This window comes from Mustela lutreola, chromosome 7, assembly GCF_030435805.1.
Source record: "Mustela lutreola isolate mMusLut2 chromosome 7, mMusLut2.pri, whole genome shotgun sequence".
Taxonomy (NCBI): domain Eukaryota; kingdom Metazoa; phylum Chordata; class Mammalia; order Carnivora; family Mustelidae; genus Mustela; species Mustela lutreola.
In genome coordinates, this window is record NC_081296.1 from 55017780 (window position 1) to 55030834 (window position 13055).

At 52.0% G+C, this 13055-nt stretch overlaps 1 protein-coding gene across 1 annotated transcript in view; it reads right to left on the reverse strand.

Moving 5' to 3' along the window:
* The window catches only part of ITGA11 (integrin subunit alpha 11), a 114274-nt gene that overhangs the window by 55729 nt on the left and 45490 nt on the right, over positions 1–13055 (reverse strand). The window contains exons 3-5 of the mRNA XM_059180927.1: positions 7943–8043; positions 3288–3379; positions 505–619 (exon numbers count right to left, since the gene is read on the reverse strand). Of these exons, the coding sequence (XP_059036910.1) occupies positions 505–619; positions 3288–3379; positions 7943–8043 (308 nt within the window). The remainder of the gene's footprint in view (positions 1–504; positions 620–3287; positions 3380–7942; positions 8044–13055) is intronic.

Genomic DNA, 13055 nt, shown 5'->3' on the forward strand with positions numbered 1-13055 from the left:
CTCTGCCTTTCCTTTGGCCACTTTGTGAGCACAGAATCAACACCTCCTCCTTACACTTTAAAGGATCACTCTGCAGTCCCTGCTGCGCTGATGCTTCCTCCCCACCCACCCCAGCCCCCAAGCACAGTCCTTCCATCTCTGATTGGGCCACGTTGTTTGGAGGGGGGCTGCTGCTCGCTAGAGGTGCTAATCCCGTCACCCTCAATAAACTGGGTTAGCAGCTGCTTGGGGGATGGTGTTCAGCCCAGAGGAAATAGTGAGGCTCAGAGCCAAGTAGTCTGGGCTTGCAGGAGACAAGGTCTGAACATTATTCCTCCAGATTTTCTTGGCGGGTAGGGAGTGAGTGGGAGGTTTTGTGTTCCATGAGGCTCTGGGCAAGCTGGGTAGAGCTTCCTGATATCCAGGACCACCAATCAGAGGGGACCGTTACCAGGGATATTTCAGAGTCTCCCATGACTGACTGTCGGCCACGCAGCATGGATCTGCAGATTTGAAGCTACTTACTTTGGAGAGCTGGGGCCACCGTCTTGGAGAACCTGAAGTTGGAGTTGACTCTCGAACACATTCCTGTGGTGTAGTAGGAACTCCCACACTCGTGAGACCAGAGGGGGCTGCAGGCCTGCGAAGCACAGGGAAGACCCCCTAGTCAGGGGGTGGGGGGCAGGGGGCATCTCCAGAGGGTCCAGGCCTAACAGCCTTTGACTGAACTCAACCTCCATAACCCCGGACAGACATCCTTTATTTGAGGATTGGTACTCCAAGGATTTAGAGAGTTTTCTGGAGTCTAACTGAGATCTTTCTTGCTCTAATGTGTTCTAGTTCCCTTGGTTTCAGATGGAATGGAGAAAAATGAGTGGTAGAATCCTTTTTTGTTGTATTTTTCAAGGGTCCCATTCTCTATCCTATCATCCCATCCCATCAATCACCTCCTATCCCAAGGAGAGTTGTGACTCTCCTTCACTCTTCTTGTCCACCCCGCCCACCACACAGCATCACCCATGGGAGTGGACCCTTCAAGGTCACTAGAAGAGCCTCTCTGTCTGAAGAGGTCCCCTGAAGGTCTTTACTGGGAAAACTTCCAGGACTGGGTCCCAACAACATGCCCATCCATTTTACTGGGGAAAGAAAAAAGAATGGTTCTGCTCCTTCTCTGAAATTTGCTACCAAACACATTGATGTCAGCTTCTCATTTAAAGACTGAGTGATGAGTCCCCTCAGGGTCAGGGTCATTAAAAAAAAAAAAAAAGCCCGGCCCCATGCCTCCATTTTTGTCCTGCTGCCAGGAAACACGGGATTAAATTTTGTGCTGTAATTTCCTTTGGTTTGGAAAAATAATTATTCCATTTCTAATTCCTTTCTTTAATCCGCTTTCTTTTTTCAGCCAGACTTTAAGGGTTTTGTTTTATCTCTGTCCTTTGTTGAAGCTCCAGTAAATTTTTTTTTCTGGAAGTAGAGGGGAGAATAAAGGAGGGTGGGTGATGGGTGTTAGCTGGAGGGATAGATGGATAGATTATGATGGATGGATGGGGAGATGGCTAGATGATGACAGATGGATAGACGGACAGATAGTGGACAGATGAGTGGGTGGACGGATGATGGATGGATGAGTGCGTGGGTAGAAGGGTGGAGGATGGATGCACGGCTAGACTGATAGATGGTAGCTGGATGGATAGGTGGATAGATGATAGATGGACAAGTGGGTGAATGAATGACGGAAAATGGATGGACGGAAATATGATGGATAATGGGTGGTGGATGGGTGTAGGAAGGGATGGACGGAAGGATGAGTGAAAGGATGGATGAACAGATGAATGGAGAGATAAACAATTGGTTGGGGGATGGACTGATGAGTGAATGGATGAATGGATGGGTTAATAAGTGAGTGAAAGTTGCCATTTATAAACCAGGGACTTAACCCACCCACAGAAGCCCCAGAGGGGTGTGTCACACCCTCCTTCTTGGGTCTTCAGCCACCTCGTGAAGTAGAGGAAATCAGTTTGGTAAGAACATGATAAGGAGCCTCAGAAGGAAAAGGGAGTAGCAACAAAGCCCCTGACAGGTCTGCGTGTGGACAAGACCCAGTGTCCTGTCTGTCCTTGGTTGAGATGGTGAAGGGATGTGGGCTGACCACATCCGAGGTACCTCTGAACTTTCCCTGGCAGGCCCACTCTGCTCTCTGTCACCCCTGAGCATGCCACTCATCTTGTTGTTCTGGTGTCTGGTGCTCCACACCCTGAATGTCCCATCTGTCTACAGAAACATATTGTTGGACAAGAACATAGAGCAACACAAGCCCTCCCATCTTAAAACGAGTGGGTCATTTTATTGGGCTTTCTGGGGTAATGTTTTTCTGAAATGCTCTTCTGCAGCTGTTTCTAGAACTATCTGTCCCAGCAGGATCCTGTTTTGAATCTCCACCATTGCCCAACCCCTGGTGGCAAGGAGCAGCAGTGCCTGCCACGAGGCCACCCACCCTTGCTGACTGTGTGCAAAGTTGGGGAGCACTCGCCTGGGCAGGGTGCAGAGACCTCTGACGACTGGCCTTCCTGCCCCAACATCAGGTTTACACTACTCATTGGCTTATCAGCTCTCCCCCGACCAGAACGGAAGCTCCAGGGAGCAGGTGCTCTGTTGACTGCTGAATTCTGTGGCCGGTACTGGGCTCAGCACATCGCTGCCTCTTCAGCACAGGTAACCCCTCTTCTTTCTTCCTTGCTAAGACCCATTGTCTCTTCTCAAAAAAACAAATAAAAAACCTCCCCCAGAAAGCCTTTCCATCTAACCCTGCACAGTCTGGGGGGGGGGCATTGTTCTGTATCTCTTCCCCCAGTTGTCATAAATCCGTGTTCTTTCATTTATGGCTTCCCTTCAGACACTTCCTAGGGTGTGTGGTGTGTCCTGGTTCTTTGATCGAACCTGGAGCAGAGATTCGGCCCCCCTGCCTCAAAAGTTTGGCTCTCCAGAAGGAGGGATGAACCCCCTTCACACTGCTGCCCATCTTGCTTCCTGTTCCTTTCGGGCTGTCCATCCCACATCCCAAGGTATGCACACAAAGAGCTCAGTATGGTCTCTTGCCAGGGCTGTGCCTCTCAAAAGCTGAGGGCATGCTGGCAGAATGGTACAGACAGGAATCAGAGGCAGAGCTGTTCCCTGAGCATGTGGACAGAGTGCGAGTGTATAAGAAGACAGTAACTCACCCCCTGCCTCTCCTGGCCCCAAGCAGAGGGTCTGGGGGGTGGGTAAGAGGGGCAGGGATGTGGAGAGAGGGTGGGGTGGGTGGCTCTTACCAGGAAGCTGTTGTCCTTGGGGTTGGTGGCCAGGCTCAGGCCGAGGCGCATGTTGTCCTTCCGCTCAGACACGTTGGATAGAGTGACCCTTCCTGGGGTGGGAGGGAGAAACTTAGCCAGGAGCCCTGTATCCCCTTGCCCAGAGCCTGCTGCGGCTGTCAGCCCCCAGAGGTGCCTGTGCAGGGTCAGGGCCAGGAGGAGCCCTCCCTGATTCCCCCTGCCCCTCTGGAGCCCTTGTTCCCCTGCACGTCCAGGCAGCCCTTCATGCTATCCTAAGGTCTTGCCCAGACATGGTCCTGTTACTTCCTCACTATTCCCTGTGTGATGAAGAAACTGAGTCTCAGAGAGGCCAAGCAACCTGCTCAAGGTCACACAGTAAGCACTCGGCTGGGCATTGCCCAGTCCAGCATTTCCCTCCAGACATCTGACCGGTCCCTAGTATTCCTCATGTGTCCCGTCCTGCCTCTTCCAGGGCACCCGACTTAGGTGGGCTTCCTCTGGGCAGTGTGCCCTCCACATTTTCCTTCAAGCCAGTCTGCCATCAAAACTTAGCAGTCCATGTCCTCCTCGTGTCCTCTCTGTTCATCTGATAAGTGGACATGTGATAGTCGATTCTCTCAAGGGGCAGCGAGAGCTCTTTAGAGGTGTGTGAGGTCTTGCGAGAATGTCGTTCTGTGGTGGGCTGCCAAGAGAGCTGATTAGGAGCCGGACTACCAGCAGCCACCTGAGTGTTGGGACAGGGCTGGGGCACATTAGAATTGCTCAAAAAATTCTGTGAAGGTCTGACGAAATCAGACCTGAAGGGAAGGAGACAAGCTTGACCTCCCCAGCGCTGATATGTCGATGGATGTGTGTTGGAGTGTACACACGTGTGTGGGCATGTGGCAGGGGGTAGAGTTTTGGGGGGAAGTGAGCCGGGCATTTCATCAAATGGAGAGCAGGTCAGTCTTCCCGTACTGTGAAGGGCAAGCAGATGCCTTCCCTGTTGACTTCCAAGGACTTGGGTGACCTCCACTGAGAACAGTTCGCATTTAGCTTTGGCGGAGGCTGTCAGTTTGATGAGGGGGGCCTGGAGCTGAGCATTAGCAGAGGCTGGAGCTTCGACTCCTCACTGTGCTGTGGGCAGGGGGTGGGGCAGCTGCGTTGGCTGTTTTTCTTTCTGGGTTCCCTCAGTTGGTAGTAAGGCTCCTTTTGAAATCCAGCCCCTCTTGGCTGGAGATTGTGAGTGACTGGGATTGTTTTGTTTTGTCTGTCCAGAGAAGCCGGAGAGAAAAGAATAGTAATAACCCTGTGTTTTCATAATGCCTATATCATTTATAAAGTACTGCCCACACGTGCCCTCCCAGGACCCCTCTTGGTCTTGGGAGGCCCAGAAGTCAACATCTCCATTTCACAGATGAGAAAATGGAGATGCAGAGAAGGTTAGTGACTTCTAGGAGGTCAGTTGCTGGTGGATGAGAGAGTGGGGACTTGAGTCCAGGCTGTGCACCATTCCTTCCCAAGCTGTCCTGTCTGATGGCAGGGCAGTAGTGGCAGTGGGGTGGCAGAGAGAAATCTGGAGAGGAAGCTCTAAGCAAGCCCTGATTGGGCAACCTCCACCCTTCAGCAGCTTGGGTAGTTCTGCCCTCTGTTTGTGTCAGGGGCACGCCCCCACCCCACCCCACCTCACCTCACCCCACCCCACCTCACTCCACCACAGCTCACTTCACCTCAGCTCACCTCACCCCATCTAACCTCACCTCACTTCACCTCAGCTCACCTCGCCCCATCTAACCTCACCTCACTTCACCTCAGCTCACCTCACCCATCTAACCTCACCTCAGCTTACCTCACCTCACCTTACCTCACCATGCACGATCTAATTCCCCCTGGTCTCAGTGACCAAAGTCCTTAGTCAGACTGCTGACTCGGAAGTAGATGAGCATGGTAGGGGAGACTCAAGCTCACACCCTGCTGTGTACAGGCCTTGTGGACTTGGGGTAATCATTACCCTCTTTTTGGTTCAGTCTGCCCCTCTATGAGCAGGAGAGACTAGTATCTTTCTTGGTTGGTTTTTTTTTTTTAAAGACTTTATTTATTTATTTGACAGACAGGGAGAGGCAGGCAGAGAGAGAGGAGGAAGCAGGATACCTGCTGAGCAGAGAGCCTGACATGATCCCAGAACTCTGGGATCACGACCTGAGCCGAAGGCAGAGGCTTTAACCCACTGAGCCACCCAGGTGCCCCTTGGTTGGTCTTTTTGAGGACCGTGGGGCACAAGCTCTTCCTCACATGGAGTCTGCCTTCCAGAATCACATCCTCTGCCTGAGCCTCTGCCCTTCATTAAACCCCTGACTTTATCCAGGTGTCAGGAAGACAGCACCAGTGACAGGCTTTTTCACATTGAGTTGTGAATGTCTGCCACCCATTTAGCCTTCCCTGGAGAGAGAAGAAAGAACATTCCTGGCTTGGTAAGGCTAACAGCCTGGAAAAGTCATAGGAAAACCCAGGAGTCAGGTTTCCCAGCCTTGCGTTTTCCACTGTGGGGATAAACTGACAGATGGTCTTCCTGCCCTACACTTTCTCCTCAGTGGGAGGGAAAGAAACACTCTTCAAATGAAGGGCTTCCCAATCAGTTCTTTTCCTCTGCCCTGACTCACTTTGCTGCCCACTACCTCCCAGCATATGCCCCAGTTCAGGAATGTTTTCCAGGGCCTGAGGGCTTCAGGGCTCTCACTGCCAGCAGGCGCTCCTCCTCCTTTGGAAGGAAATAGGATCTGCACTGGAAATCAGAGCAGTAGAGGAAATTAAATGATGAGTCCATGTGTCTATGTCCCCACCTGGATCAGGAGCTTCTCTCAGCATCCCTAGCCCTGAGCCCAGTGCTTATACCTCCTGCCCCCTTCCTTGCTCCCTCTGACCCAGCTGCATGGCCCTTCTTTCTGCCCTCCAACAGAGTAAGCTCATTCCCACCTCAGGGCCTTTGCATGTGCTCTCCCACTGCCTGGCATGCTCTGGCCCCAACTGACTCCTTGCCATCAGACTTTTGCTTGAATGTTACCTGCTTAAAGAGGCCTCCCCTGACCACCTTGCTGAGGTAAAATCCGCTCCCCACTTCCTCCCCCACTCAGTCTCTCTTCTCATAGCACTGGGGTTGGTCACACGACATTTACCCTCACCTATAGCATTATGCCTGTCTATCTCTACCTGCTTTCTAGTTTATCTGCTTGCTTACTGTCCTCTCCCAGCAGAGCCCTTGGCTTCTTGTGCCCTGCTGTATCTCCCAGAACTAGGACAGTGCTTGGCACATACTAGGCTTTTAGTAAAGTTTGGGGACCTATTAGACCTGGAATGGATCCTAGGGTCTTCGAGTCCACCCTCCTCACTTCACACATGAGTGAACAGAGGCTCAGAGAGAGGATGTGAGCTCCTTATGGACACACAGCAAAGAAACTGTCCAGCTGGAAGAAGACACCCAGCTTGACTTGTTCCAGAAGCCTGTGCCTTCAGGGTGGTGATGACTGGGTTCTGTGAGCCACCAGTGAGGCTCCCGCCTCCCCCTAGACTGTTTCCTTACTGAAGTCTGGGCCCCGGCTGTGCTGGGGTTTGAACTTCCCACCCACAGTGCTGACGCAGATGTGGACAGCAGGAGTGTCCATGTGATGGGACAGCTGGCCGCCCTGGGGATCTGGGTTCTTGGGCTTTCTCTTTGATGCTGGCCTTTCCGTTCATCTGCTTATCTCTTGAAGCTCTGCTGCCTCCCCAACCAGGCCCCGCCAGCTTCATCTCTCCAGGGAGCCCCACCCCACGGCTGCTGGAGGGCCTAAGGTGGCCTTTCTAGAAAGCAGGGAGGCCAAAGATCCTGGCTCTGGGGCAAGGCTGAGACAGCAAGCAGCATCCCAGCCCAAATGGAGATTTTGCTCCCTTCGGAAAGCGCAGTGATGGCCCAGCCACGGTCGGGTGTTTAGCACAGGTGGAAGTGTGTCACACGATTAGCGTGTGTGTTTTCACAGATGCCCAGGTATGTGCACACACACACTTGCACCCACAGATTCTGCGGGGCTCTTGGGTGAGGACAAGGCCTTTATTTCCAGAAAGGCCGTGCTGCTCATTGACTGCGGGGTGGCAGTAGGCTGCCTGGATTGGAACCCCAGCCTCACTACTGCTTAGCTAGTGACTCTCGACAGGTTCCCTCAAGCCCTCCCCCACCGCCCCGCTCCCGTTCCCTCCTTTGTTACCTCAAATCTTGAATGGTCGTGGAGGGGATTAAATGAGTCAAAATCTCTAAAAATGCTTAAACTAGTGCCTGGCACATGGCTAACATTATAGAAGATATATGAATATTAGCCATTGTTATTATTTCAAAACTGGAAAGAAGACAGGGAATGTTTTTCTCCTGCTGGGAGAGAAAGCCTCACATTCACGGGCAGTGGAGGAATCAGAAAGAGCAACAGAGGCCGAGGTTTGAATCCTGGCTGGCCCCAGACAAGCTGGTGTGACTCTGGGAAAGTGGCTTCCTCTCTCTGGCCTCAGCTTGCTCATCTGTCGAATGGGGGCAGCGATCCCAGGGTGGCTGGGAGAAACCAGCATGACTATGGGCATAGATGCACTTTAAAGCAGGTCCTGCCCTAGATGGCTGTTGGCCTCACTGTGGGGAGACCAGAGGCTCATGTTACCCAGGTTGAGCTTGGAGCAGTTCCCATGGGTCACTGGGCACTTGTACACGTCTCCTGTCTTCTGGTGGCCATTGGTTTCCAACGGAGCACCTACAACCAGCCTGGGAAGGAAAAGAAGACATGTAAAGACGTTGGAGGAGGGGCTTCTTGGCTTCTTCCTGGCAGAGGATGGAACAGGGAGGGTGGTACTGAAGGGAAGATGGGGTAAGGAAGGCAGGAGGAAATCCTGAGGGGCAGCTGTGTGCAGACCTTCCAGCTCAGATATTTGTCTCCCACGGAGAGGGATGCTGGGCATTCGGCATGAAGTCATGAGGCCTGTGACCTACTCCAGGCCCTTGCCAGGATCTAGATACAGAGATGAAGACCATAAGGGCCCTGCTGCAAACGAGATGGAACTTAGTTCCTGGGAGAAGAGAGCAGGGCAGACATCATGGAGGAGGTGTGCTTGGGCTGGGTCTTGATGGATGTTTATGAGTTTGTCAAATAAATGGACGGTGGTAATGGTGGTCATTCAGGCAGAGGAATGATGGTTTTGGAGCCATAGAGTCTTGGCAATGTGTTAGGACTTGTGGAGGGCCTCATTCCTCACCTTGGGAAGCCAAGGGTCCTGGCTCTGGGGCAAAGCTGAGACAGCAAGCAGCATCCCAACCCAAATGGAGATTTCGCTCCCTTCGGACAGTCTTTCCGCTGGGGACCCAAGGACTGGGCATGGTGTCTAGCGGTCACTCATGGCTGCCTCCAGAGCCACGAGTGAATGACTGAATCTTTGTACAAGGTGGGCAAGGCCCCCAGCTGGGGCTTCTGCCTTGAGCCTATGCCTTTTGTGACCTTACTTGGAAAGATGGTCTTAGCAGTTATAATAAGGGATCTTGAAATGAAGTTATTCTAGATAACACAGGTGGCCCTAAGTCCAATGACTGGGTGTCCTCGTAGGCTCAACACAGAAGACAGACCCAGAGAGAGGTGAAAACCGTGTACAGATGGAGGCAGAGCCAGGAGGGACACAGCCACAAAACAAGGAATGCCGAGCCACATGGAAGTTACAAGAGGCAAGGAAGGAGTCTCTCCTAGATCCTGCAGGGGAACATAGCCTGGCCCACACTTTGATTTTAGATGCCAGGAACCCTCTGGGCCTCCAGTGCTGCTCTCAGCCAGCGACCACCTCCTCTGCTCAGGCCTGACTCAAGAATGAAGCCCTGGCAGGGACAGAAGGTGCCAGAGCTCACAGTGCCCTAGAGGCCTCCCAGGCCCTAAGGCACAGGCAGCAGACAACAGTGGAGCTTGGTACAGGCACGGGCAGACGGTGGGACATACAGACCACTCTGGGCGCCTGCTTTCCCCGCAGCTCCCCATCCCTGGTGACACTGCCCAAAGAAGCCATCGTGTCTTCTGACTTCTGATGGCTGAGAGGGGACAGGCTTTGAGGTTCAGGCTACCCAGGACTCCAGTGGCTTCTTGTGGTCAAATTCCCCCGGACCCAACTCCTGTCCACCTCTCACTGCTGTCAGGGAAGCACAATAGGTCTGAAGGGGAAGGTTAACAGAGCTCTGTTTGAAATTAGAGTTTATGAAATAAGAGCTGAGCTTTCTCCCCTGGGAACCAGATAATGACAGATTCTAAATATATCCGCTAATTAAGCCTGCCTATTTTTGACCAGCAGGAATTAACGGGACCCATAAAATCTGTTTGTCTAGACGACCGTGATTTTTGGCTACTTAATTCTGTGAGTGATTGTGTGGTCAAGGCTGTTGCAATTCTTTCTAGCAAGGGGAGTGGGGAGAGAGAGGGAGAGACAGAGAGACACAGAGAGACAAAGAGAGAGGGAGGGAAGGAAGGAAGGAGAGAGGTAGAGAGTGGGGTGGAGAGAGAGAGAAACAGGGAGGGGAGGGAGCTATCTATCAGTAAGTGAGGCCTGGGCTCCGGGTTGGGTTTTCTGGCTGCTCCAGTTTTCAAGGTCAACCTGATAGGTGACTCAGACTTCCCTCCAGGGCCCCACCACCTGAGAGTGAGTGCTTGCTGGAAAGAGTGCCTTTGAGGAATACCTCCTAGGGCGCCTCTGGGAGAACTAGGCTCAGCAGGCTCTACATCAGAAAACCCAGGGCCATCTGCTAGAAAAGCTATCTCCATGTGTCTTCTAGAAAACACCCCAGCATCCTGACAAGGCAGATCCTCACAACTCTGCCCATTTTATGGATTGGAACTTTGAGGCCTCTGTTGGGGGCCTATTGGGTAAAACTCCCAGTACAAGGAGAGGCCTTTGGGGTGAGATTGTAGGGGCTCTTCTGGACTCTAGCTTGTTGTGTGGTCTTGAAGGTCATTGAACTTTCCAGACCTTGGTTTTCTTGGCTGTGAAATGGGGTTAACAACCCCCATACTATCTCTGTGCGAAGTCACAGATGTCAAAAGTCATCAGGAAACAGAGGTGCTACATTGAAGTAACCTATGCAGAAAGACTAAGGTCATGGGCCAGCCCCTACATCCCATGTCCATTCTCCAGAATGCATTTCCCCCGGGGGGACACTGGCATCTCAAGAGGTGACGGGACAGGGCATACTGTCCCCATATTACAGATGCAGAAGATGAGACCCCCAGGAGGGATGCTGACCTAGACCCCCCAGTTTGTCTGTGACAGAGCTGGGACCGGTTCTCCTGGGACAGCTTTGTCTGTGTTGTTCCAAATATTTCCTTGCCATGCAGTGAGGGCCTGGGTCAGCCTTCTTTACCACTCTCGAGGCTTGGCGTTACGTGTGCCTGTCAGGCTTGAGGTTTTGAGGATATGATTCAATCTCACTGTGAGGGGGTAACTGCCCAAGCCCAGGGAAAATGTTTGCGTCACCACCAAGACCAGCCAAATGGCTCCTGGGGTCTGGCAGCCCCGGCTGTCCCCTTATATAGCCATCTGCAGCATCAGGCCTGCTGTGCCTCCGGGGGCAGGACACCAATCCCTGTGGTGTGGGCACCAGACGGGAAGACAAACCCCAAAGGTCATGGCGAGCATCGGGCCCTTTCCATGCGCAGTGTGCTGTGACTCACTGGCTGTGGGCTCCCAGCATTCTTCTGGGAGCCGAGCTGCTGCAGATGCGAGAACTGGAGTCAGGCTTCGGCCCCAGCCCCTGGCGGACCCCTCCCTGGTGGCTGTCCTCTAGAGAAGCAAGGCCTTGCCAAGGGAGGAACTCCCCAGAAAGAGGGCCACCTGAGGAAGGCAGGTGTGGTGGCCTCGCTGGGGGTGGGGCTCCTTGGCTCCCAGCAGGTCACAGGCTAAGACAGGGAGGGGCCCTGGCTCTGTAACTCACACCCTCTCCAACAGGGCCCCCTGGGATTTCCTGACTTCCCCTTATCCTTCGCTCCATCCTTCAAGGCAATTTCAGTCTCTGAACCTTTTCAAATGCATGCTCCTATCAGAAAAAAAGGTAACATGTACCTCCAGTGTGTATAAATTTACATGTCAATTACACCTGTGTGAAACTGTTAGTCTGTATCTTAAAGATAAGTAATGGTTTTTTTCAGATGAAATATAAATTTAAACAGAACTTGAATTATTTTATTTCTGTGCCCCAAGTATACTGTCCTGCTCATGCCCGGTGGTGTGCACATCCCACCCCAGACACCATCGTTCCCGCAAAATTTTCATTTGAGTTTGGCAAAATTCCCACCTACTCCAGGAAGCCCTCCCTGATTACCCCCAGGCTTTCCCACATGAACTAGTGTGTAATACCTGCTGCCTGCTGCAGGAGGGATTTCAGTGTCATAATTCCTTGAGGGCTGAAATGTCCTCGTCTGGCCTTGTTGTCAGGACTAGCACTGGGTAGTGGCCTGAAAGGCCCTCAGTAAAGACGTACCTATCGGCTAATCTGACATTCTGGCTGATGGTCCAGAGCTGCAGTAGCAGTTTCAGGAGCTTTCAGCTTTGCCTCTGACCTAAGAGGAACCCCAAGTTCAGTACCCAGAAAAAGTGTTACTGAGAAATAGAGTATTTTCTGTGCAAAGGAGTGACCCACCTTCCATTTAGTCAGTGTTGCTCGCTTCCTTGGTTCCCATGTCTCTCTTCCCACAGTCCTCATTTTTGCTTGGGGATCCAGGGAATCTAGCTCCATTCCCAGTTCTAAGGACTGAGCACATACCTCAGGCAAGGCCAAGTTTATCCCCTGCTGCAGTGATTAAGTCAGGGTCATCCCTATCAGAGTGAATCTCTGGACTTCTGCTTGGGACTCAGGGACCAAAGTAGTTCCTTTTCTCCAGATGCGATATGTAGATGTTAGCCATGGAACTGCCAGCAGCCACCTTGTGGCAATGAGAGTTGTGAGCTGATGCATGGAAAGTGGGGGAGGGCTGAGAGAAGCATTAAGAGAAGGGGCTGAAGTCCTGATGATACTGTAAGCCCCTGGATCAAACTCTACCTGAAGCTAGATTTGCTGCTGGACTTTTCAAATATATAAGCAATAACTACTTTTTACCATATAAGCCTGTTTGGGTTGAGTTTGCAGATATTTATAACCACAGACATCTAACTACAGTGTGTAAGGCCAAAAAACCCACATAGTTAAAATTACCCTTAGAAATTCCATATATTACCATGCTATAAGAGGAACCCAACATCCAAGACCAATGAGAGAGGAGCAGATTCCTACCCCACAGTTCATGCTCCATCTGGGGCATATCCTTACTTTGTCATGGGTGGTGGGTGGATTCACAGACAACATGTATATTATTTCTCTGGTTGTTTAGCTGAATGCATAAAACCGTCCCCTGACCCACTCTTGTTAGAACAGAAATTCTTTTGTTCTGTGTGCATCACACTTACAACAGCTACTTAGATAGGGAGACCCGCACTCTAGGTATTTCTGGTTACCTGGTAACTGGCCTGGCAGGCCATCAGACCTGAGAGGAAATCAAGAGGTTCCCTGGGTCAGCCTCACGACTTAACAGTGAGTCATCGGAAGCCAGATCAGGGAAGTTCTGTACCTGAGGTCTCAGAGCAAACAGTGGCAGAGCTGGACTGGTATATGGCATCCTGATTCCCAGGGCAATGGTCCCCCAAAGCATGGAGGGTGGAAAACATGGGGACAAGGGCTAAATTCTAGGTGCAGCTCAGCCTTTTACTGGCTGGGTCTGG